The sequence below is a fragment of the Aulonocara stuartgranti genome (genome assembly GCF_965226115.1).
Source record: "Aulonocara stuartgranti genome assembly, chromosome: 14".
In the NCBI taxonomy this organism is placed as follows: Eukaryota; Metazoa; Chordata; class Actinopteri; order Cichliformes; family Cichlidae; genus Aulonocara; species Aulonocara stuartgranti.
The window spans coordinates 15204775-15230551 of NC_138950.1; the positions used below are offsets into that span (position 1 = coordinate 15204775).

The window sequence follows — 25777 nt, forward strand, 5'->3', positions numbered from 1 at the left end:
GAAGAACAGGTACTCTTACTGATTTTATCTGCAGTGGCATGTAATTCAAATTTCAAACTTCCAGGGTTTGACATAAAATAAAGACAAAATAAAGGCATGCCATGATAAATGATGATATATGATTGACTCAATAACCTCTAGCTATCAGTGCCTTGGTATGCTTTTTTTTTTACCTAGTTGCAAACTAAGTAATGAAAATGCATCAGGAAGGAGAAGGAGCTTATTCATATTCTGACAGGATGGTGACAAACTAATTTGGGAAAAATAATAAGAGTAAAATACCATTTTACTAAATTCAATTTTCAAAGTGAATTTGGTACCTTCTTCCCCATCATATTCCTTTTTGTATTTTTCTCTGGCTTCAGTAAGATTATATAACATTTGGGTATGAAGATGCAAATTAGCAGTCCAAAACTAGATGCAAGTATAGCAAATATTTCTACAGCAACACTGAACTTCCCAGGGGAGCTAACGTATGCTGGGATAAATGTAATCCATACTGCACAGAATATCAGCATGCTGAAAGTGATAAACTTGGCCTCATTGAAATTATCGGGTAGTTTTCGTGCTAAAAATGCAAAAATAAAACATAAAATAGCCAGAAGTCCTATATAACCAAGAACAGCCCAAAAGCCTACAGCTGAGCCAAGGGCACACTCTAAGATGATTTTATCTTTGAATTGTAACAAATTCTTAGATGGAAAAGGAGGAAAAGTTGTTAACCAGATGATACAAATGACAACTTGTATAAGAGTGAATGCTGTAACACAGAGTCTCTGCTGTGTCTGCCCAAACCATTTTTTAACATTACTACCTGGACGTGTAGCTCTGAAAGCCATTAAAACAACTATTGTTTTTCCCAGAAGACAAGAGATACAGAGGACAAAGGTGATGCCAAATGCTACATGTCGGAGCATACAGGACCAATCAGAGGGCTGACCAATGAAGGTCAGAGAACACAGGAAGCACAGAATTAAGGAGAAGAGCAGCAGGAAGCTCAATTCAGAGTTGTTTGCCCTCACTATAGGAGATTTCCTATACTTGAAGAAAATGAGTATCACACCAATTGTCATGCATGCCCCAAATAAAGATGCTGCAGTGAGCAGTGCTCCCATAATTTCTTCATATGACAGAAACACTGCTTCCTTCTTGATACAGGAATCTCTTCTTTCATTTGACCAAAACTCAGGTAGACATCTCACACAGGTGACAGAATCTGGAAATTAATATTGATGCAGATGTTACAAGTTGTTAAATTTAATGAGCACAATTTCATATGTGTTTGCATTTAAAACATCCATGAAACATCCTACTGATGCTGTACAATTACAAGGTGATAAACAATATGTTTATTAAGTTAAGCACACAGGTATACTGGTTTGTGATCAAGTAAGGATTAACAGATGTGATGTCTAGAGAGGAGACGGCATGCATCCCACTTTGGATGGAGCAGCTCTCATTTCTAGAAGTCTTGCCAAATGTATTAAATCCCCCCAAAACCTGACTATCCAGAGTTGGGACCCAGAAGCAGAGTTGCAGTCTTACACGCCTCTTTGCAGCTTCTCTCCTCCCATTATTCCCCAAAACCCCATCTCCTCAGAGACAGTGTCAGCTCCCAAACAGACAAAAAAACAAACTAAAAACCGGCAAAAAACAACTTAAACATAAAAAATTGCAAAAAAGGGACAATAAAATAATGCGCTTCTACAACAAAGAGTAAAACAGTAAAATGTGGATTATTAAATATTAGGTCTCTCTCTTCCAAGTCTTTTAGTCTGTTCGTACATTAATTAATAATTGATTAACAAATTGATTTACTCTGCCTTACAGAAACCTGGTTACAGCAGAATAATTACGTTAGTTTAAATGAATCAACACCCCTGAGCCATAGTAACTATCAGGGCTGAGGGGTCGGTGTGGCAGCAGTTTTCCACATCAACTTATTAATCAACCAAAGACCAAGACAGACTTTTAATTCATTTGAAAGCCTGATGCTTAGCCTTGTTCAAAACTCAAAAAACAGTCTTATTTGTTATTATCTTCCACCTGGGCCTTATACAGAGTTTCTGTCTAATTTCTCAGACTTTTTATCTGATTTACTGGTCAGATCAAATAAAATAATTATTGCTGGTGATTTTAACATCCATGTAAATGCTAAATATGACAGACTCAACACAACATGTCTGAAACTAGCACCACTGAATGAACAATGGGCTGGGAGGTCCATTCCTTGATCATTAATATGCAAATTCTCATGACCATTGATCAATCAATCAAATTTATTTATATAGCACATTTAAAGTCCGAAGTACACCAAAGTGCTTTCCAGTAAAACCATGATACAGGTAAAATCACAATATGAAATATAAATTACAGATATAAAATATAAAATAATTACATAATCTAAATGCAGAGCCAGATGTAAATTATCCTAATTAGCCTCGAATGCCAGGTTAACACCAGGCTAAGCAAAGAAACCCTCCCTCTCCTCAGCCACCTCCTTCAGCTTGTCCGGGAAAACACCACGGTGTTCCCAGGCCAGCTGAGAGATATAATCTCTCCAGCGAGTCCTGGGTCTGCCCCGGGGTCTCCTCCCAGTGGGACATGACCGTAACACCTCATCCAGGAGGTGCCCAGGAGGCATCCTTATCAGATGCATGAACCATCTCAACTGGCTCCTTTCAATGTGGAGGAGCAGCGGCTTTACTCTGAGCCCCTCCCAGATGGCTGAACTTCTCACCCTCTCTAAGGGAGAGGCAAGGGAGAGCAATCTCGTTCTTTCAGTCGCTACCCACAGCTCATGACCATAGGGTGAGGGTAGGGACGTAGATCGACCGGTAAATTGAGAGCTTCCCTTTTACGCTCAGCTCTCTCTGCTTCCTTCTCCCGTGACTCATGAAGAAGACCCCGAGATACTTAAACTCCTCCACTTGGGGCAGGAACTCTTTTTCAGCCTTTTCCAGGTCCATGGCCTCAGATTTGGAGGTACTGATTTTCATTCCTACCGCTTCACACTTGGCTGCAAACCATTCCAGCACGAGCTGAAGGCCATCACCTGATGAAGCCAACAGAACCACATCATCCACAAAAAGCAAAGATGAGATTCTGAGACCACTCAAATAAAAGCCTTCCGACACTTGGCTACGCCTAGAAATTCTGTCTATAAAAATTACAAACAGAACCTGCGACAAAAGCAGCCCTGGCGGAGCCCATCACCCATCTGAAATGAGACCAACTTTTTGCCGGCTATGTGGACCAATCTCTTGCAACAGTTGAATAAGGATTGAATGGCATGTAGCCATGGGAGAGATACCCCATACTCTGTTAACATCTCCCACAGGACACTCCGAGGGACATGGTCGAATGCCTTCTCCAAATACACAAAACACACGTGGACTGGTTGGGCAAACTCCCATGCACCCTCAAGTATCCTCGAGTGGATAAAGAGTTGGTCCAGTGTTCCATGACAAAACCGCACTGTTCCTCCTGTATCTGAGGTCCAGCTAACGGATGGACTCTTCTTTCCAGCACCCTGGCATAGACTTTCCCAGGGAAGCTGAGGAGTATGATCCCCCTGTAATTGGAACACACCCTCTGGTGGGAACCACCATCCGGTCTGCCATTCCAGAGGTAACGCACAACATTGAAGAGGTGTGTCAGCCAAGACAGCCTTAAAAAATCCAGAGCATTCAGGAACTCAGGGCAATTTTCTCAGTCGAAGTTAGCAGCGCTACACCCGCACTATGCACAGTGCAGGTAGAGTACCACTTTCCCCTTCTGAGTTGCCTGACGGTTTGCCAAAATCTCTTTGAGGCAGTCCAATATCCGTGCAGTGACGAGTCCCGAGCCATGTTCTGCTTGGCCTGTCCGTACCTATCAGCTGCCTCTGAAGTCCCACAGGCTAACCAAGCCTGATAGGACTCCTCCTTCAGCCTGGTGGCTCCTTCATCTCTGGTGTCCACGATTTGGTTCAGGGGTTACCAGCATGACATTCACCAACCACCTTGCAGCACAGTGCAGTGATTTTGGTAATGGAGGTGCTGAATATGGTCTATTTGGACTCAATGTCCACAGATTCCCTCAGAATGCTGTTGAAGCTCTGCCGGAGGTGTGCATTGAAGATCTTGTGGACTGGGGCCTCTGCCAGGCGTTCCCAGTGCACACCCACTATATGTTTAGGTCTGTCCAGCATCCTCCACCTGATCCAACTCACTACCAGGTGGTGATCAGTTGACAGCTCAGCCCGTCTCTTTACCTGAGTGTCCAGAACATATGGCCGCAGGTCTGATAATACGATTATAAAATCAATCATCGACTTCCAGCCTAGAGCATTCTGGTGCCACGTGCACTTATGAACACTTATGTTCGAACATGGTGTTTGTTATGGTCAAACTGGGGTTTGCACAGAAGTCCGCGGTTAGGTCTAGAGAAGCTTTTCCTCCCAGTTATGCCCCCCGAGTCTCACTGTCATTGCCCACATGAGCATTGAAACCCCCACCCCAAGAGGGACTCCAAAGGGCTGGGTACTTTGAACTGCCACTTGGCACATAAGCATAGATGACGGTCAGGACCCATTCCACGACCTGAAGGCGCAGGAGTAAACCCTCTTGTCCACCGGGAGAAACCCCAATGTACAGGCAGCAAGCCAAGGTGATACTATGGATACCCACCCCAGCCTGCTGCCTCTCACCAGGGGCAGCTCCAGACTGAGAAACTCTCCAGGTCCGCCAGAGCCTCCGCTCCTGGCCGCCACCCAGCACCCAACCCCTACCCCATCTCCTGCAGGTGGTGGCCTGCAGGACGGTGGACCCATGTCCCCTTTTTGGGCTGTGCCTGGCAGGCCCCATGGGCTAAGGCCCATTAACCAGACACCCTTGGGCACCCTCACCGGGCCTTGCTCCTGGGCAGGGCCCCGGTAACCCTATCCCGGGCAGGGTTAACTGTTCCCTTGATGTTCTACTCATAGGGGTTTTCTGAATCACTCTTTGGTCCCTCACCCAGGACCAATTTGCCATGGGAGACCCTACTAGGGGATACAAGCCCCCGGACAACATAGCCCCTGGGGTCCCTGGGACACATAAACCCTCCACCACGACAAATACAATTGTAACCATTGGAGAAAAAAAATTTACTCATAATCATCTCAAAGATTGTAACATTATCTACAGCTACTTTCAGTACCACTGGTACTTATTTTGAGTATTTTTCTCCAATTGATCTTTCTGAGTTAACTTCAGTAATTACTTCCCATTTGCACATAGAAGCCCTACCATTAATAATGCATCAGTCTTAAATATGATCAACCTATCTCTAATAATCAGCTATGTACCACAGGCCTTCAATCTGCCAATAGTTAAACCATTACTTGGAAAGACATCTCTTGACCCTGCTGGCCAATCTCCTACCTTTGTTTCTTTTCAAAAATTCTTGAATGAGTAGTTATCAAACAGCTAACTGATCATCTACAGAGGAATGGCTTATTTGAAGAGTTTCAGTCAGGATTCAGTGCTCATCACAGTACAGAAACAGAAAGCTTTAGTGAAGGTTACAAATTATCTTCTTATGGCCTCAGACAATGCATTCATCTCTGTGCTTGTCCGGTTAGACCTCAGTGCAATGTTTGATAATGTAGACCATAATATTCTATTACAACGATTAGAGTGTGCTGTAGACATTACAGGTACTGCATTGCAGTGGTTTGTATCATAGCTATCAAGTAAACGGAGAGTCCTCTTCACACAGTAAGGTCAATTATGGAGTTCCACATGGTTCTAATTGTGTTTACATTACACATGCTTCCCTTAGGAGGTATAATCAGAAGGCATAGCATACATTTTCACCGCTATGCAGATGACACCCAACTTTATCTATCCATGAAGCCAGATACCAATTAGTTTGACCGAAAGGAATGTCTTAAAAGACAAAGACCTGGATGACCTCTAATTTTCTACTTCTAAATTCAAATAAAACTGAGGTTATTGCACTGGCCTGAAAATCAAAGACATATGGTATCTAACCAGATTCTTGTTCTGGATGGCATTACCTTAGCCTCCAGTAACACTGTGAGGAAACTTGAAGTCAAATATTAAACAAATATGTAGGACTGCTTTTTACCATTTGCTCAATATCTCTAAAATTAGAAATATCCTATCTCAGAGTGACACTAAAAAACTAGTGCATGCATTTAGTACATCTACGCTGGAGTATTTTTAATTGGTTTGTCATTAGGATGTCCTAAAAACTCCCTGAAAAGCCTCCACGTAATCCAAAATACTGCAGCAAGATTATGGACAGGAACTAGAAAGAGAGTGTACTGTATATTTCTCCAATATTGGCTTCCCTTCCCTGTTAAATCCAGAATTGAATTTAAAATCGGGCTTCTCATTTTTAAGCTCTTGAATACTCAGGTCGCATCTTATCTTAATAACCATATCACCCTATTAGAGCACTTCACTCTTGGACTGCAAGCTTACTTGTGGTTTCTGGAGTATTTAAAAGTAGAATGGGAGCCAGAGCCTTTGGTTTTCAGGCTTCTTTTTCTACTTTTGAACCAGCTTTCAGCAACAACAACAGCCTCAAGGCAACAGTTGTTGCAATTTAGAGCTGTATGACTAAAATTGAATTAAATTAAATTGAGCATCCATCAGTGTTTGTGATTGTGGCATACTTTTTATTTAAATTTTACAAGGAGTTATAATAGATTTTCTATACTTTCCAGATATTATTCCAAATATTATTTAGTGTTTAATATTTAGCCTCAGTGGTGTTATCAGATAGAGAAAAACATTTATTGAGTATTAATCACCATTAATTGTATTAACTCTAAGTTTAGAACAAAGGATTGTGGTAAATATTAAACACTGACTATAACTGAGAGGCTAACATAAGAGTTACTTTACAGAAAAAAAGCAGACTATGTATAATCATGGTTTTGTAAGGCATTAAAATATATTGTAATGGACTGGATTACAAGTTAATCCAATTGTTGTGTTATTACTGTTTTCAGAATTGCCACACAGTTTTGGCAGATATGCTCCACACCTGCAAAGAAGTAATTTACTGAGTATCCTTGAAGGTGTAATAGTCTAAAACAGGAGTCTCAAACTCAAATGAGCCACGGGCCACTGCTGGCACCACCATCTCATTGGAGGGCCACTTTCATGTTCAAGTAGTACAAAAAACCCAAACAAACCAGAAAACACCCACTAATATTTCCTAAAATGTTGTATTTTGTTTGTTTGTTTTAAATTTCAAATATTGTATAACAAGACAAAACTGCAAACATGAAAGGAATTCTTTTTCTCACTCTTAACTGAAGCCTTTCATTGAACTACCAAATAAACAAATTGGTACGCTCTTTCTGGCCAAACACGTGACAGCACTTCTGCTATAATTTTGTTCATATTTAACAAAATAAAAATGCAGACGTAAGTGTACACATTAGTTTTTGACTCTCATTGAACTGGCACAGCCAATCCTTCCACGTGTGTGTACTCTCTTGCTACCTCAGCCAGGTCAACGGCTCCATACCGTAGTAAAGAGACCTCTGGCTAATATGTCGGGTTCTTTGTTGGGCTCATAGCCAGGAACTAGCTTTACTGTCTGGGTCAACTTTGCTAGTGAGAGACAGAGAGAGGTGTTGAAAGGCTGCTCCAACTGAACTCTATTGTTTCGGAGGAAAACACGAACACAGCGTACAGTCTAGTCTTAACAGCTTACTTACAACTGGGCTCGTCAAGCATTCTTTTTGGCTGGAGTGGTTGTTATTATATTTACATGCTTCCATCTCCTGTTTCTGGTCGGTGAGAACTCATACTTTTTGACTCCCCTTTTTCTCCCTCGCTCACACTCACACACATAACGGAGAGGCAGTCCCACACTATCTCCCTAAAGCACAGACTACACTGGCTACATTCTTAAAGGGCAATACCTGTAACACTCTGCTCACATTGCCTTCATATTAAATTATGTTTTGAATAATAATTAAAAAAAAATTCTTCACATCAATATGCAGTCCGCAAGTAGAGGGGCCGCAAGTTTGAGAACCCTGGTCTAGAGGCTGTTAAGCCTGTCAATTATATCAGCTACCTATGACAGAGAGTCTGTAGAACAACATGTGTTACTGTTCCAAATAAACTCAGAAACAGAATAACCGACTGTCTCTGTCTTCTGTTGGAGAGACACTACAATATAAATAAAAAGACCTGATGAAATTTGGCACAGACTATATCTTTATATTTCTATTTTGACTTGTAAGTTGTGCATGTTATTGCGGGTCTCTGTGTGTAAAATTTATTATTATTTCTATTATTATTATTAGCAACAACAAGACTAAATACAACGTCTTGAATAAACCTGTTCTTTTTTTCCATGTAAACTTTTATCTAATTCTTTTTATCAATTCTACTTCATGACCGAGACATGGATAAGCAGCAGAAAATGAATGGATGATTTCTTCTTCATCATATTGGTTACTAGTTTCATGTATTTTAAATTATGAGTATATATGTGAAAAAATGCACATATAGTTCTATGCAGCTCTGTAAAAATCCAAAACCGTCAACTGAAACAATGCCCAACATAAATCTGTCTCCTTACTGTTGAAATGTTATGATTCTGTGACTATTAGTTAAATAGTTTTACTTAGTTTGAGAAGGAAATCGAAATTACGGAGCCCCGCAGGGGACATGGGAGGGATCTCGCAAAAGTTTTAGCCGCATTCTTCCCGCTAGCTCGAAGCTAACGGGAGGTCGAGACCTACTACAGCCGGGAGGAACACCGCTTTCCCGGCACATCGTGCCTCGACCTCCCGGTCGGCTTCGAGCCGGCATCCGAAGAATGCGGCTAAAACTTTTGCGAGATCCCGAGTTTCTTTTGCGAGATCTCGCAAAACTTTTGCGAGATCCCGAGTTAGTTTTGCGAGATCTCGCAAAAGTCCGTCTTAATTTTTTTTTCTCCCATGTCCCCTGCAGGGCTCTGTACTAAATGCATATTATGTCTGCATAAAAACAAACATCACGATTATTAAATAGTTCTCGTATGACCGTCCTACATGGCTAACTTTGCTTTGTAATGCACCAAAGTTAAAATGAAATGTCACCACACCTGTAACATTGCTGATCTGTCCCTCTGCACATCTTATACAGTCATAGCAGCAAACAGGCCTTCCTTTCTGGAGAACCTTGCGTGTTCCTGGGGGACATTTCTCACTGCAAACTGACACAGGAACCTGCATGATCAAGAAAATTAAACTGCATATGGACTTTAAGAAAAAAATGAAGTTCTCTGTCAAACAATTTCTTAATTTTGAAAGATCAAAACCAAAATACTGTAAAACAAATTAAATACATATTTATAAATTGAAAAAAATAAAACAAAAAACCCCAAAGTTGTATGAATGTGTACCTGCTTTGTGTTTCTTGCCCAAATTAAAGCCTTGTTTTGCAAATTTAGCTGTTTTTCTGGAGCCAATGATGTATCATAAAGACCAACTGTGACAAACTCCACAACGCCGTTTTCTCTTGGCTGCCAGTTTATAATTTCATACTTTGCTGCTGGATCTCCATTCTCATTAAAGTAAACCTCATCTCTTTCCTTTGTTGTGATGTGAATCTTTCGTATGTGTTGCAAAACCTAAGATAACATGCCAAAACTCAGTTACTTGCAATAGAGATATCTTGGACACCTAATGGTCAAAGATTATGAAAGACAAAATATTTTTTTAATTATGACAACAATGTTCGTGCTAATGTGATTTAATCTTTTAAGTTGGTGTAAAGCTCACCGTGAATGGATCTAGCTGCACATTTTTGTTACATGTTTTATTACAGCTGAGGATATTGTGAAGTGCATGTGCCACTGCATACACTGCTTTATATACATTATTAAAGATAGGCATGAGAGACATATCAGTGAAGCTGTTTTGAACTCCGTTCAGATCTTCATGTCCAGTACACTCTCTCTGAATGTCTGCTGATGATTTCAACTCCTTGAACTTACAACTAAATAGTGTCTCCCAGAACTCAATAAAGAGTTCATTATTAGATGAATTCAGTGGCTTAACATCCAGTATGAACTCTCTCAGGCCAGTGACATGTGCTTTAGGAATGGAAAGACCTATGGCACCATTCAGTATGTGATGTATATCCATTTTTGCTGTTTGTGAATCAAATATCCACGACTCAGTGCCTACCCACTGGTACCCAGACAAGTTATGGTATGAAAACTCATGTAGCAGCACATCCAGATCCACATGGGAAAGGAATGCAACAATTACCTTGGAGGTTGAAGCCTTTATAATTTCAATTATCTTTTGTATTTTCACATATGGATCTGTCCTAAAAAAAGATACAGAATACTCCAGACAGATGCCCAGCTGCTGTGCAGTTTCTGTGAAGGTGGCCATGCCATTATTTCCATAATCATTATTGGTTCGAATAGCTCCAACCCAAGTCCATCCAAAATGCTTGACCAAATGTGCCAGGGCTCTGCTCTGGTAGTAGTCACTGGGTATTGTTCTGAGGAAGGATGGGTACTTAGTTTTGTCACTGAGACAAGCACATGTGGCAAAGTGACTGATCTAAGAGAATAAAAATATTTTTTAAACATTATATATATCTTTATATATATATAAAATGTATAAAGAAAGAAGCCTACCCACCACTGGCAGAACAAATGGTCCAATAACAGTAGCTACTGCAATGGATGGAGAAGAAGAGGTCTCTCCTATTATCGCCTGCACATGTGCAGGTCTGGTACATGGTGCCTTCGGGGGTACAGACACAATTTCATTTCCATTAGCCAAAGCCAGTGTGACACCTACACTTCTGGCCACAGATCCACAAGTATCATAGATTTTATAGCCCACAGAGATTCCTGGCAGTAGGTCTGTACTGTTATTAATCTCCTCAATTGCAAAAAGCATAGTCTGTGCAAATTGGAAATCTCTGAAATTTAAACTTGAGACATTTACAAATAATTGGAATTGCATCACATTTTCCCTTAAAACTTGGAAAAAACATTTCAAAGGATGTTTAAAGCCAAGAATTGATGAATTTCTTAAATGACTGTATTAAATTCATTTCTTATCATTTACCTGGTACATTGTAGTGGCATTGGTTTGTGTGTGTAGTTGTCCATTCTGTCTTCCCAGCTGCTGTGAAAAGAGAACATCCCCCCTAATATAAAATCCCCATCTTTTGATAGGACTGGGTTCCCAGAATCACCTCTCTGCGTGCACACTGGGTCCTCAGCTTGAGAAAAAGAAGCCATCAATAATAATTGGAGAAGTGCCCACCCCTGCTCTGGCCATCTGTGTGAGGATGCCAAGTCTAGAGCTAAACCACTTAATGCCATTATAAATGCCTTCGTGTAAATGAAAGACTTGCACTGATATTTATACCTTCTGGTGCAACCTAAGATGTAATAACAGAAGAGAGATGATGCATTCTCAGGTTGAGGAAGAGGAGGAACATGTCCAATTATACAATTTTATGGAGGTTACTTTTTGTAAAAGAAGGAAATGCAGTTTAGGTGTGTAGGTATGTAATATGTAGTTATAATACAAAAAGTGATTCACTATAAATAAATATGCACTGAAAAATTATGAAATTATAGTGGCTTCTTCCTACAGTAAGTGACAAAAAAGTTGTTATTATTACTTTCTTAGAAAACACATACTTATTTATTAATTCAATTAAAATAATTGAGCTGCCTACTTTATTTACTTCACTTTATATTGTATTTTCAGGCTGCTCTGAGAGCTTTGTGTAAGTCACATTCACCTATTCACACACCTACATTCATATTAGTGATGCAATATTATATATCAATCTTAAAACAACTGTATTTCTCACAGTTGGGCAACTGATGGGTCAGATCGATTCAGTTTGATGTTTTTCTGTGTTTTCTACAATAAAGATTACCAGCAGTCTACCAGTTGCTAGAAGGGGAGAAGCTAATACTAAAAAATCGACAGTTTGGAGGTATTTCAGGCTGTCAGTATCAACAATTTCACTTTTTCTTTATAGTAATTTGTGTTTACAGTGGTTCCCTCTCCAACTGCAACAACTAGCTACCAATTTGATTTTCTTCACTTCACCCGTCTTTTGTCTGTGTGAGGAAGTAAAATCACAATGAAACTGAGAAGAGAAAGAGTATAAATTTAGCAATAAAGACTCACACTCTTAGTTGCAATGAAACACTTAAAAATAAAAATTACAAAAATGTAATTTTAACGATTGCTTTCTTAAAAAAAAATTTCTAATCTACTTGTGTTCATAAAGTGTAACAGCAACTGCAATATTTTATATCATTACAAAACAGCATAGTACCTTATTCCACATCTTAGTTGTATTTCACACATAATGATAAAATAACACTGTTAATAACATTTAACCAGAGAGAAAAAAATATAATTCTTGTGTTTAATCCAGGCTAACTTTCTAAAGCACCAAATTCTGCTGCATCCATTTTTCTGTTTTCTCTTTTCTTCTTTCTTTTCCAACAATGCCTAGCACCCTCTTTTGGTCATTTGGAAAATTGTGGTCTTACACCTACCCTACCCTACCTACCTACCTACTAGCGTAATTTAATACGTTATAATAATATACAACATAATGTTTTATAGTATTTCTGGTTACACAATGAAAATTGTTTACATAGTCACATTACTAAAAATTTTTTTAACACATACTGTTTTGAATGTGAATAAATCATAAAGCAACAATCTGTTACATTTAAAAAAAATTAATAAATAAAAGAAAAAAAAGCATCAAAGGACTTGAAAGTGTGCATAAGACAACTAAACTGCGTGCTGACAGAATTATTTCCATGGTAATGAAAAACTGAAGACAACACAACATCTAACCAAATTAAGAAAGCTATCGAGTAGGTTGGTGCATTATTATTAGTGTCTAGGAACGGGACTTAAGAACAGATTCCCAGAAGTCCAGTTCCTTGGAACTGTTAAGTCTGCTTGTCTCTCGATCCCGTTTATTGATTCCACTTGTACTTCTGCTACAGTGAGCTAATTTGAGTTTCTGCTCCAGAGAAGGAAACTAGCGGCACAGTCTACAGTATGGATATGTACATTACTTTTATTTTTATCATACAAAAAGATGAGAGCACAACAGTAATGTGCAAACATTTTCAGAAAAAAAAACAATACAATTTTGACTCTTTGCTAGCACCTGCACAGTGAGCATCATGTTGAATATTATTACACAGGAAAAAAACAACTACAGGGAGTGCAGAATTATTAGGCAAATGAGTATTTTGTCCACATCATCCTCTTCATGCATGTTGTCTTACTCCAAGCTGTATAGGCTCGAAAGCCTACTACCAATTAAGCATATTAGGTGATGTGCATGTCTGTAATGAGAAGGGGTGTGGTCTAATGACATCAACACCCTATATCAGGTGTGCATAATTATTAGACAACTTCCATTCCTTTGGCAAAATGGGTCAAAAGAAGGACTTGACAGGCTCAGAAAAGTCAAAAATAGTGAGATATCTTGCAGAGGGATGCAGCAGTGTCAGAATTGCAAAGCTTCTGAAGCGTGATCATCGAACAATCAAGCGTTTCATTCAAAATAGTCAACAGGGTCGCAAGAAACGTGTGGAAAAATCAAGGCGCAAAATAACTGCCCATGAACTGAGAAAAGTCAAGCGTGCAGCTGCCAAGATGCCACTTGCCACCAGTTTGGCCATATTTCAGAGCTGCAACATCACTGGAGTGCCCAAAAGCACAAGGTGTGCAATACTCAGAGACATGGCCAAGGTAAGAAAGGCTGAAAGACAACCACCACTGAACAAGACACACAACCTGAAACGTCAAGACTGGGCCAAGAAATATCTCAACACTGGTTTTTCTAAGGTTTTATGGACTGATAAAATGAGAGTGAGTCTTGATGGGCCAGATGGATGGGCCCGTGGCTGGATTGGTAAAGGGCAGAGAGCTCCAGTCCGACTCAGACGCCAGCAAGGTGGAGGTGGAGTACTGGTTTGGGCTGGTATCATCAAAGATGAGCTTGTGGGGCCTTTTCGGGTTGAGGATGGAGTCAAGCTCAACTCCCAGTCCCACTGCCAGTTTCTGGAAGACACCTTCTTCAAGCAGTGGTACAGGAAGAAGTCTGCATCCTTCAAGAAAAACATGATTTCCATGCAGGACAATGCTCCATCACACGCGTCCAAGTACTCCACAGCGTGGCTGGCAAGAAAGGGTATAAAAGAAGAAAAACTAATGACATGGCCACCTTGTTCACCTGATCTGAACCCCATTGAGAACCTGTGGTCCATCATCAAATGTGAGATTTACAAGGAGGGAAAACAGTACACCTCTCTGAACAGTGTCTGGGAGGCTGTGGTTGCAGTTTTCAAAAATACCCATGTAGGTGCAGACGTAGCGTAAAAGAGTTAGTAGTTTATTTTCTTACTACCTGTAGATTACTTGTATTTGCTTATTTGTTTACTAAATGTTTGAGGTGTGAAATAAACCACAATTGAGCAAAATATGCGTGTGTGTGGTTGGAGGATGTGCGTGTGCGTGCGAGGGGGGCGCGAACATTTTTCTGTAAAACAAAGGGGGGCCCAGCGAAAAAAGTTTGGGAACCCCTGGCCTAACCTAACATATGAAACAGGAAAAGGCCGCCGTGTAATCTCTTTATTTCAAAAAAGCATGTGTATTCTGAATACCACCTTTTTAAACTGTAAATGTAACAGAATACAGTTACTCATATATTGTATTTTAAATACATAACGGCGGTACATGTATTCCGTTACTCCTAATGTAAAGAGTCACTTTGACCATGAGCACCATAGCAGCCATTGTGTTCCAGTCCAACACAGTGCTTTATTTTGAATCCATTACTGCTTACCCTGCACTAAACTCCATGCAACCTTTAAATAACAATCTACCTGCAGCATGTCTTACAACATGAAAAAACATAATGTCACATGTACAGACACAAAGTCCAAAACACGAGGACTTACTAATAAGGTTTAAATTTCCAATAATCAAATACCAATCAGAATGTCTCTTCTTCCTCTCCTGTCCTGTCTTTCTTATCTTACTCTATATCAAACTTTTTTCGTTAGGCCCTCCTTTCTTTTACAAGAAAAATGTTTGTTTTTTTTGAAAACGCAGCTTTTTCTGTCATGGTTTGCTGTGTGGCAGGCAGGAGAAGGACCCAAGATGCAGACTCACAGACACGGGGATAAACTCAAAAAACACAGCTTTATTGCTGGCCACGAGAAGTAATACAAAATAACCTAAAACTGGGAAAACTAAAGCATGAGCTGTACAAGGAACCGAACCACGGGGAGAATTACACACAACATGAGGGAGAACGCGACGCCGAACAGAGGGAGACTCAGACAGAAATACACAGAGGGTAAACGAGGAAAGTGGGCACACACGGGGAACACAGGTGACACTGATAATCATAACGAGACAGGGCGGGGTGAACTGAACATGACATGTACCGGCACAGAGGTTCAGACAGGAGGAGAGAGAGCACGGGGAAAACACAGACATAACGGGCTGGGGAAACATGAAACAACCACAAAGGGAGACGAGGGCTCATAAATACATAGAGGGCACACAGGGGGGAGAGAGAGCACGGGGAGAACTTAGACATAATGGGCAGGGGAAACATGGAATAAAACATAAGGAGAGACGAGGGCTCACAGATACACAGAGGGGCACACAGGGGGTAAAAGCCATGAAGGGAAAACACTTAGGGAACAACACAACAGGGCAACTCAGAAAACATGGCCTAAATAAGGAACGAAATACAAAAATACAAGGAACTAAGAATACTGGGCCCACATGGCCCAGGACCATGACATCACCCCCCCCTAAAGGGCTGGCTCCCGACAGCCCAAACCCGAAAAACAAAACAAAAACAGAAAACAACCCACCCAGGGCGGGAGGCGGGGGACCAGGACGGAGGGACCAGAACGGGAAACAAAACAAACAACAGAAAACACAGGAGCACATGACCATAGTCCAAATAAAGTTCAGGGGGCCGACCCAGAGCCCACAGGCACAAGAGTTCACGGGTCACACGGTCGGGGGGCCGACCAGGCGGGTGGCACAGGTGACAGAGCTGGTCCGGAGGCCGGCCGTGCGGAAGGCAGCGGCGGCGGCGAAGGAGACGACGGAGCAGTTCAGGGGGCCGACCGCGCCGAAGGCAGCGGCGGCGGCGAAGGAGACGACGGAGCAGTTCAGGGGGCCGGCCGCGCCGAAGGCAGCGGCGGCTCTCCAGTCTCAGGCGTGCTGGCTGTGGCCTGGTGGGCACAGGACCAGACGAGGCAGGACCAGACGGTGGCGATGCGGGGGCCAGACCAGGCGTTGCTGCAGAGGCTGGGGCCGGACCCGGCGAGGATAACGACGCGGATGAAGCTGGACCAGGCGAAGCACAGGCTGAGGCTGGGCCAGACGAGGACGAAGACTCTGAGGCTGGAGCTGCAGCAGACGAAGACTCGGAGGCTGGAGCTGCAGCAGACGAAGACTCGGAGGCTGGAGCTGCAGCAGACGAAGACTCGGAGGCTGGAGCTGCAACAGACGAAGACTCGGAGGCTGGAGCTGCAACAGACGAAGACTCGGAGGCTGGAGCTGCAGCTGACGAAGCACAGGCTGGAGCTGCAGCTGACGAAGCACAGGCTGGAGCTGCAGCTGACGAAGCACAGGCTGGAGCTGCAGCTGACGAAGCACAGGCTGGAGCTGGACCAGGAGGAGCAGAAGCAGAAGGTGGCTGGGTGGGCTCCTCGGGCCCTCCAGCTGACGTGACGCGAAGCGGTGGCGTCGCCGCAGGGTGCCAGATAGGCACACCTGGGAGTTCAACAGCAGACGCAGGACAAACAGTTATGAAGGCCCCTGGCTGGACTAGGAGCTGAGGAAACACAGGCTGCTGAGGCACAAACCCAGAGAGAGAGAGAGCAGGTAAAAAACAGTCCATAGGGCTTAACAGCTTAACACAAGAAACCATGAAGTGGACAGTGGTAGGGACCACCAGTTCTGAGCCAGCAATCATTAGGTTCCCAGAGTCTACATCAGTCCGAAGGGGCTCAGAGGTTACTAGCCCAGTCTGTGTAGTCCTAGGAGAGGTCAACATAAGCTGGTTGGACTCAACCGGTGGTAGTGTGCGGCTCAGAGGAGCTGGTTCGACCATACGGAAAACAAGGACCGCCACTCGATCCACAAAAACAAAGCTTAGATCACCAGGAGCTGACTCCTGGAAAAACAGTAGATACACAGATATGGACCTAACCATTGGCACCGTGGTAGCATGACTGTGGTGTGTTGGATGGACGTGTTTGTTGGAACCCGTACCCGCAGTGATCTGTGGCTGCAGAGTGTTAACCCTATTGAGTGGAGAGACAGATACAGGTGAAACGGTACGTGAACCATTAACTGAAGCAGGTGACGCTTCAGGCTGAGAGAGGGTGGTTATGACATTGTTCGGGGCCAAAACCCTATCTAGTGACGAGTTCATAGAGGCAGGAGAAAATGGTGTCACATAAATCCTGACCCCAGCTTCCATCTCCTGAGTGGTGGTTATGGTGCTGGAGCAAAACAGTTCAGAACCACCTGGTTTGTTATCTATGGGGAGACAGGAGACGTGTTGCGACATTACAGTGTCCTGGTCACCATGATCTGCTGTTATGTGTGCATCTTGGTAACATGCTAGGGGTTCATGACCAGTGTTCACAGTTTCTGGTTCGTGAAAAGCAAGTGTAGCTAGGCACACCGGAGCACTAGCTATGCTTTCGTTGCCTTCATTCAGTGACTGATGGAGGAGCAGGGCCGGCTCAGGAGGGAAGAGAGAAACCACAGGCAACTCAGATTTAGTTGGAACTGCAGACACGGAAAGAGACACCAAAGGAAACACCTCCCTACTGCTATTAAAACCAAAGGCGGTGGGAAACCTTGTCAGTCTGTGAATCGAGTCTGTGGTCCCTGCCGGGTTGAGTGAAGCGGGAGCGGAACTGTCTCTGGCCTGCGGCTCGGTGAACGGCTCATTGCTAGCCACCTCACCAGCTAAGTCCGTAGCCTCCTCACATGCCTTCTGCTCAGAGGTAACTTGGAGCGACTGGACAGTTTCACTCACCTCCGAGCGTCGGGCGATGCGGTGGCGACGCGAACGCCGTTTTCTTTTGGCCGTGGGCCCCGTAGACGTGGGAGATGGAGGCTCCTGAGGCGTCGCAGCGGCTGAGGAGGCGGTAGTTAGCGGAGTGGCAGGCGGAAGTCCCAGGCAACTCCGGGGGCCCCCAAGGGCTAGCCGTGTCCCGCGGAAAACCTCATCGTAGGGGGGAGCGAGCCATGGCTCCTCTCGTAGCTCTTCCTCCGGTTGCGCGCATACGGCGCGCTGCCGCTCCTCGAGGTCGGAATCCGCGCCCCCCACAGCCACCTCGTCTTGCTCAGTGGAGGGCAGAACGGGCCGTGGCGGTGCGCGACAGCGGCGGGAATGCCGTTTCCTCTTAGGGGCGGCCGTGGGCTCAGCCTGGCCTTCCGTGGCGACCGGCTCCTCGCCCTCAGACCACATCCGTGCCAGGCAGGAAGCAGGAGACGAGTAGCCTGATCGCGGCGGCGAGGGGGGGTGGTCGGTCTGTGGTGGGACAGCTGACGAGAGCTCCTCCTCGGTGATAAGCCAGGGCTTCCAACGGAGCTCGTCCTCCCGATACGCCCGTAACACCTGCTGCCGCTCCTCTTCACCGAAGTCGCTGGCCTCTGGCATCTCCGTGCGCCACGTAGTGTAGACAGGCGGTGGCGGAGATGTAGAAGCCGATGAGAAGCGAACAGGCGGCGTAACGGTGGTGAGCCCCATGGTCCCGATCCTGACCGTTTCTGGTTCTTTCTGGGACAGCTGCCCCGGACGGATGCCCACGGCGGACACAAGAAAGTCCCGGATGTGGGGGCGCAGCGCGCCGAATAGCCACGGGAGCCCGGACACCATCCGCTGAAGACGGACGGCTACGGTCTCCCGGTATTCGCCTCGAGGTAGCGTCGCCCATTCCTCACAGTGGTATTCCACCGTGTAGACCAAGTCGTCCTGGAGGTCCGCGGAGGGGTTGTGAGCTGCTGGGTCCAGTTCGGGGTCGCGTTCTTCTGTCATGGTTTGCTGTGTGGCAGGCAGGAGAAGGACCCAAGATGCAGACTCACAGACACGGGGATAAACTCAAAAAACACAGCTTTATTGCTGGCCACGAGAAGTAATACAAAATAACCTAAAACTGGGAAAACTAAAGCATGAGCTGTACAAGGAACCGAACCACGGGGAGAATTACACACAACATGAGGGAGAACGCGACGCCGAACAGAGGGAGACTCAGACAGAAATACACAGAGGGTAAACGAGGAAAGTGGGCACACACGGGGAACACAGGTGACACTGATAATCATAACGAGACAGGGCGGGGTGAACTGAACATGACATGTACCGGCACAGAGGTTTAGACAGGAGGAGAGAGAGCACGGGGAAAACACAGACATAACGGGCTGGGGAAACATGAAACAACCACAAAGGGAGACGAGGGCTCATAAATACATAGAGGGCACACAGGGGGGAGAGAGAGCACGGGGAGAACTTAGACATAATGGGCAGGGGAAACATGGAATAAAACATAAGGAGAGACGAGGGCTCACAGATACACAGAGGGGCACACAGGGGGTAAAAGCCATGAAGGGAAAACACTTAGGGAACAACACAACAGGGCAACTCACAAAACATGGCCTAAATAAGGAACGAAATACAAAAATACAAGGAACTAAGAATACTGGGCCCACATGGCCCAGGACCATGACATTTTCTATGCGTTTGGGACTTTCGTCCACACATAAACGGCGTTTCGAATCACCGAAAACTGAGATTTTTTTAAAACTCCTTTTTTGCGTTTACGTGTGAACGAGGAATACAGAGTTCGTCACACAACCTCAAAGGTGTGTGCCTTTTTTCACGTCATGCTGTGCGCACGTTATTGTTTACATGAGATGAATTGCAGAATGGCAGATAGAGACAAAATATTGTTACTGTTAATCTGACTATCTTCAGGTTTTACACGCTTACATATACACACGCAGTTACTGTCCCCCCATTTAGAAAGGCAGAGGCATCATGGTGTAATTATTTTATGTGTAGTTGTTTTTTTCCTGTGTAATAATATTCAACATTGCTATCAATACATTTTTCAACATATGCCTCTCTGTGCAACATGGGCTTAAAAACGTCAACAACTGTAGGATACTGTTTAGACAGACGGGACAAATCGTGACAGGATCAGCCTGATATTATTTGTATCCCACTGTAACTTTACTGTATAAAGACTTAACATCTCCAAAATGTCAGGAGTAGTTAGTTATTACAACAAGTGATTGTGAACTAAAAACCAAGAATGTGGGATACTGTTTGTCTGTGATTTGAACAGCCCAACGCGTGCTCCCGACGCAGGGAAAACCAATTAAGCAGGGGAGACCTACCTTGGCACTCGTGCCGGTGAAGCCAAAGGGAAGGTATGCTTCACAATATTTTCTAGTCTTTGGCTTAGAATGAAGTTGGTTTGGAAACATATTCAGCTATGCTTCATCTCCTGCTTTGCGTTTGTGTGGGCGCCCCGTGCTAGCAGTGTCCAAGCAATTGTTTGTTTGTTTTTTTTCCTTTTTCATAGCGCCGCCTCCCCCCCCCCCTCCTGCAATGGCTCGGGCGGGCTTTGGAAAGCTCTGCTCTACAGTATCTCTGAGTGAAGTTACTTCTTTTTCTTTTTGCTCCCTGTGAAATAGTGGTGGTAAATTTGATTCTTTTTACTGAATCGAATTTTAATGAATCACTCACCAAAGTGAATCTGTTTTTTTGAGTCACTGAGTCAGTCGACCAGAGAGTGCAAAAAATATACATTTTCACTCAAACTTAATTTGTTTCTCTTTTCATGTAAATCCTACTGCTAAGATGAATGATTCTAAAAGAAAACAACTATTTTATAGAGCAAAAAAGAGCAAAAACATTTCTAAAATTAAGCAATTTCGTATCAAAATTGCTTAATAAACATTTATTTATTTTTATTTTAATATATTTTTATTTTTTATTTTATTAGTATTTTCCTTAAATGTGTTAAATATATATTTTCTCATCTAAATGTCCACTGAGCTGTGAGCCAGGGGGCGGTAATGTGCCTTAACAGTGGTTGCCAACCAAGAAGAAGAAGAAGCTGTGAGCCAGGAGGGAGGGGGTGAGTGATTCGTTCGCTCTATGATTCAGCACAGGAGGGAGGGGGTGAGCGAGTCCTGAGTGATTCGCTTACGATTCAACACAGGAGGGAGGGGGTTAGCGAGTGAGTGATTCATTCGCTCTATGATTCAGCACAGGAGGGAGGGGGTGAGCGAGTCCTGAGTGATTTGCTTACGCTTACGATTCAGCACAGGAGGTAGGGGGTTAGTGAGTCCTGAGTGATTAGCTTAGGCTTACGATTCAGCACAGGAAGGGAGGGGGTGAGTAGCTCAAATGTGCTGTTAGCATGTTAGCAGAGCGATGCTACTGTGAACCGAGGAGCTATTTTCTTGATGTGAGCTTGTACTCAGGGTTTTTTCTTCAAGTTCAGAGCAGAATTTTTTTTGTTATGTTACTGGATGTTGTGTTTTTCTCCACAATTTTAATTATAAGCTAGATACATTGCTGCTAACAGCAACAGGGATGAGTCAGTGAGTTAGTTGGGCTTGTGAATCATGATTCATGAGTCAGTAAAGTGATTCTCGAGTATTGAACGATTCGTTCATGATTCGCGCATCACTACTGTGAAATACAGCTGCTGTAAATTTAGCTAGCAGACACACAGTGCAACAAACAGAAATGCTCCATTTGAAATTACCTGCTACTTTTTGCTCCTCTCACTCCTATTTTGAAGCGCTAGTTGAATGCAACTGTACGTTGGCCCCTAGAGACAAAGCACGTAAAAACTCCAAAACACTTGCAAACTCCAAAACACTTGCAAACTAAAAAACACATGCAAACTCCAAAACACGTACAAACTCCAAAACACTTGCAAACTAAAAACACATGCAAACTCCAAAACACGTACAAACTCCAAAACACTTGCAAAATCCAAAACACTTGCAAACTCCAAAACACGTACAAACTCCAAAACACTTGCAAAATCCAAAACACTTGCAAACTAAAAAACACATACAAACTCCAAAACACTTGCAAAATCCAAAACACGTACAAACTCCAAAACACTTGCAAAATCCAAAAGACTTGCAAACTCCAAAACACGTACAAACTCCAAAACACTTGGAAAATCCAAAACACTTGCAAACTAAAAAACACATGCAAACTCCAAAACACGTACAAACTCCAAAACACTTGGGGTTTCTGGAATATTATGTTTTTGTTCCTGCAAACACTTTTTATGCAGTTTTTGCAAAGCTATATGTGGAAGGAAACCGTGACCTAGGACAAGCTGATGGCATAAGATGTAAGTACAACTCCTCCGGTTTCATATGCAAAAAAAATTATTGCGCTAGCTTATGTGGTTGCAGTGCTACCGCGATTTAAAAATAGTTATGCAAAACAGAGCGTGCCCGCTCCGACTGGTTTTAAAGGGTTAAGAAAAGTGTTTTGTGTAATTTGTGTAATACATTACTTTTGTAACGGTCATGGGTTGGTCACCCAGTGTTTTGTGTTATTATTAATATTTGATTTCATCATAGTTTATTATTAATAGTCTTTTTGGTTTATCGTATTGTATTTCTAGCTATCTAGTTCTTCTTTGGGGTTTCTAGTTCTTGGGTTTTGTTCCTGTGCCCCTCATGTTTAGTGTAGGCATAGTTCTGTCTTCATGTTTATTTTCTTGTTCCCCAGTTAATCCTGTCCCCGTGCTCCATGTTCCCTCTGTTCAGTGTCAAGTCCATGCCTCTGTGCCTGTCATATGTTTCCTGTTTTCTTTGACTTGTCCCAGTTGTGTTACCCATATGGAAAAGATATATATAAATCTTATAAAGTTTGTATCTGTCTTGTGTGAAACTTGTATGAAAAGCATATAAGTGTGAAAACAGATATAAGATCCCTTGAAAAATTATATAATGAAACTTGTATGTTTTGGATACTTACTAAAACAATATATGAAAGTAATGCAAAAGTGGCCACTTTCATGAGTAAATCATGTAAGCCTTATATGATTTACTCATGAAAGTGGCCACTTTCATGAGTAATCACATATAAGTTTTTACTATTTCTTTTCCGTATGGGTACCACCTGTTCCCCATCCTCTTGTTGTCCTGCTTGTGTATTTAAGTCCTGTGTTTCTTTCTGTTAGTTGTTGTGTTGTACCTTCATTGTGCTGCGTTTTCTCCTCTGTGCTTATGGTAACATTCTGGTTCTCTGTTCCTGGTTTTCTTTTCTAGTTTTCCCAGCTGTCTGATTAGAGTTTTGTGCTTTGAGTTTCTAGTTTGAGTTATCTTGTATTTCATGTTTGAGTTTTTCTAGCAAATAAAGCTGTCGCTTTGAGTTTAATTTTTGGGCCTGCATTTGGGTCCTTCCTCCTGCCTTTCACAGAGCGCACACCATGACAACTTTTTTGAGCAATGACTCTAACAACACTCACAATAAAGAGGAGAAATACCTCCACGTGGACAAACTTGTGCTATGTCTTTGATATCCTGCTTTGAGATGGTGGTGACTCTTAAAGTAGAGCCAAGTAGAGTAGGTTTGGGAAAGCTGAAGTCAGCTGAGAGTGAAGAAGTCACTTGGATGAGTGACAAAACATTTCTCCTACTGAAAACACTATGTCCAATGAACAGAATCAACTTTTTGATAGTAGATGGTAGAAGCAGTCTGCATGCCTACATGCATGGTTATATACACCTGTGATTGAAACACCTAAATTCAATAATTTCGATGAGTGAGCGTGAATACTTTTCGCAATATGACCATATTAATGTCACTGGTATATTCATATGCATTTTAAAAATACAATCTTTGTAACCGAAGGATGAAGTGAACTGTTGTTTGAATATCCAAACCATTGCTTACATATTGTTTTATTTATTTTTTTCAGAAAGATGATTATGGAGCTCCCTTTCCCATCATGTTCTTTTTTGTGTTCCTTTCTGGTTTCAGTAAGATGATATAACATTTGGGGAAAAAAATGCAAATCAGCAGTCCAAAGCTGGAGGCAAGAATAGCAAATATTTCTACAGCAACACTGAACTTCCCTGGAGAGCTGACATACGCTGGGATAAATGTGATCCACACTGCACAAAATATCAGCATGCTAAAGGTGATAAACTTGGCTTCATTAAAATTATCAGGCAGTTTCCGAGCCAGAAAAGCAAAAATAAAACATAAGAGAGACAAAAGTCCAATGTAGCCAAGCACAGCCCAATAACCTACAACAGAGCCCAAAGCACACTCTAATGTAATCTTATCTTTAAATTCTTTGAAATTCTTAAATGGAAAAGGCGGAGAAATTGTTAGCCAGATGACACATATGAATACTTGTATAAGAGTGAAACCTGTAACACAGAGTCTCTGCTGTGCAGGTCCAAACCATTTCATTACATTGCTCCCTGGACGTGAAGTCCGGAAAGCCACTAAAACAACCATTGTTTTCCCCAGAACACAAGAGATACAAAGGACAAAGGTGATGCCAAATGCTACATGTCGCAGCATGCAAGACCATTCAGAGGGCTGACCAATGAATGTCAGAGAACACAGGAAACACAATGTCAAAGAGAAGAGCAGCAGGAAGCTCAGCTCAGAATTGTTTGCCCTCACAATAGGAGTTTTCCTGTATTTGAAGAATATTAATGCCACACCAGTAGTCATGCATGTTCCAAATAAAGATGCAGCAGTCAGGAGTGCTCCCATAATTTCTTCATATGATAGAAACACTGCCTCTTTCTTAATACAGGCATCTTTTTTCTGATTTGGCCAAAACTCAGGGAGGCATCTCACACAGCTGACAGAATCTGCAAATTGATAATGAACCAGATGTTACACTTCATGAGTAGATTTTTCACTTTTCCCCAAGTGCATAATTTTCAGTGTTTACATCTACTTTATCCTATATCATTTCTACAATTACTCTAGTAAGCTACTGATGTCACACAATCATAAAGAGAAGAAGCAACATGTTTCCTGACATTTCTTCACTTTCTCATCAACATAGCAGATGATGCATTTCTTACATTGCTCCAGTTTCTACTCTGCACCTAGCCAAATATAGAGCATACAAAAATGAAAAGAGATCAACCTACAAACCCATGTTATCTGCTGAGTTGACTGTTTTGTTATATTTTTTTTATTTCTATTAACGTTGAAGATTTGGTGTCACCTGGAGTTGACTCTTGAACTGTGAAAAGACATCTGGCATAGGTCTTTTTGTCTGTTTCTTTTTTATAAGGTGTATAAGGTGTATTTTACTGGCTTTGGGGGATATGTGAATTAAACAAAAATGCAAAGCCTGCCTCACTAACTTCTAAAGTTTCTGTTAGAGCACAAAACCTGTAATGTTGCTGATCTCGCCATCTGCACATCTTATACAGTCATAGCAGCAAACAGGCCTTCCTTTCTGGAGAACCTTGCGTGTTCCTGGGGGACATTTCTCACTGCAAACTGACACAGGCACCTGTATGGATAAATGCACAATGACTACAACAAAAGTCCCTGTATCATTTGAGCTTTATTTTTCATTGCCTCAAATTCAAACCAAATTCAAACATTCAAAATTGAAATTGTAGCTTTTAATTACGGTTTTAATTATTTTCTAATACCTTACCTGCTTT

The 25777-nt window shown here is 42.6% G+C and overlaps 2 protein-coding genes across 2 annotated transcripts; both read right to left on the reverse strand.

The window, feature by feature from the left end:
- Positions 1–270: 270 nt before the first annotated feature.
- Positions 271–25763, reverse strand: LOC309688154 (extracellular calcium-sensing receptor-like). The gene is made up of 3 exons (XM_082503641.1): positions 25497–25763; positions 9106–9229; positions 271–1216 (listed from the first exon to the last, which is right to left on the reverse strand). The coding sequence occupies exons 1-3, from the start codon at positions 25518–25520 to the stop codon at positions 303–305; spliced, it is 1062 nt and encodes a 353-aa protein (XP_082359767.1). The 5' UTR covers positions 25521–25763; the 3' UTR covers positions 271–302.
- Positions 21483–25578, reverse strand: LOC309688161 (extracellular calcium-sensing receptor-like). Its single transcript, XM_082503653.1, has one exon. The coding sequence runs from the start codon at positions 24858–24860 to the stop codon at positions 24057–24059; it is 804 nt and encodes a 267-aa protein (XP_082359779.1). The 5' UTR covers positions 24861–25578; the 3' UTR covers positions 21483–24056.
- Positions 25764–25777: the final 14 nt, after the last annotated feature.

What these genes read in the sequence shown, in the direction of transcription:
- LOC309688161 (XM_082503653.1), bottom strand. Translation starts at nt 24,860, where the DNA reads ATGGGAGCACTCCTGACTGCTGCATCTTTATTTGGAACATGCATGACT.
- LOC309688154 (XM_082503641.1), bottom strand. Translation starts at nt 25,520, where the DNA reads ATGGCGAGATCAGCAACATTACAG. An exon ending in CGAGATCAGCAACATTACAG is followed by an intron (nt 9,230 to 25,496) that starts GTTTTGTGCTCT and finishes TTGATCATGCAG; the next exon opens with GTTCCTGTGTCAGTTTGCAG. An exon ending in ACAGATCAGCAATGTTACAG is followed by an intron (nt 1,217 to 9,105) that starts GTGTGGTGACAT and finishes ATTAATTTCCAG; the next exon opens with ATTCTGTCACCTGTGTGAGA.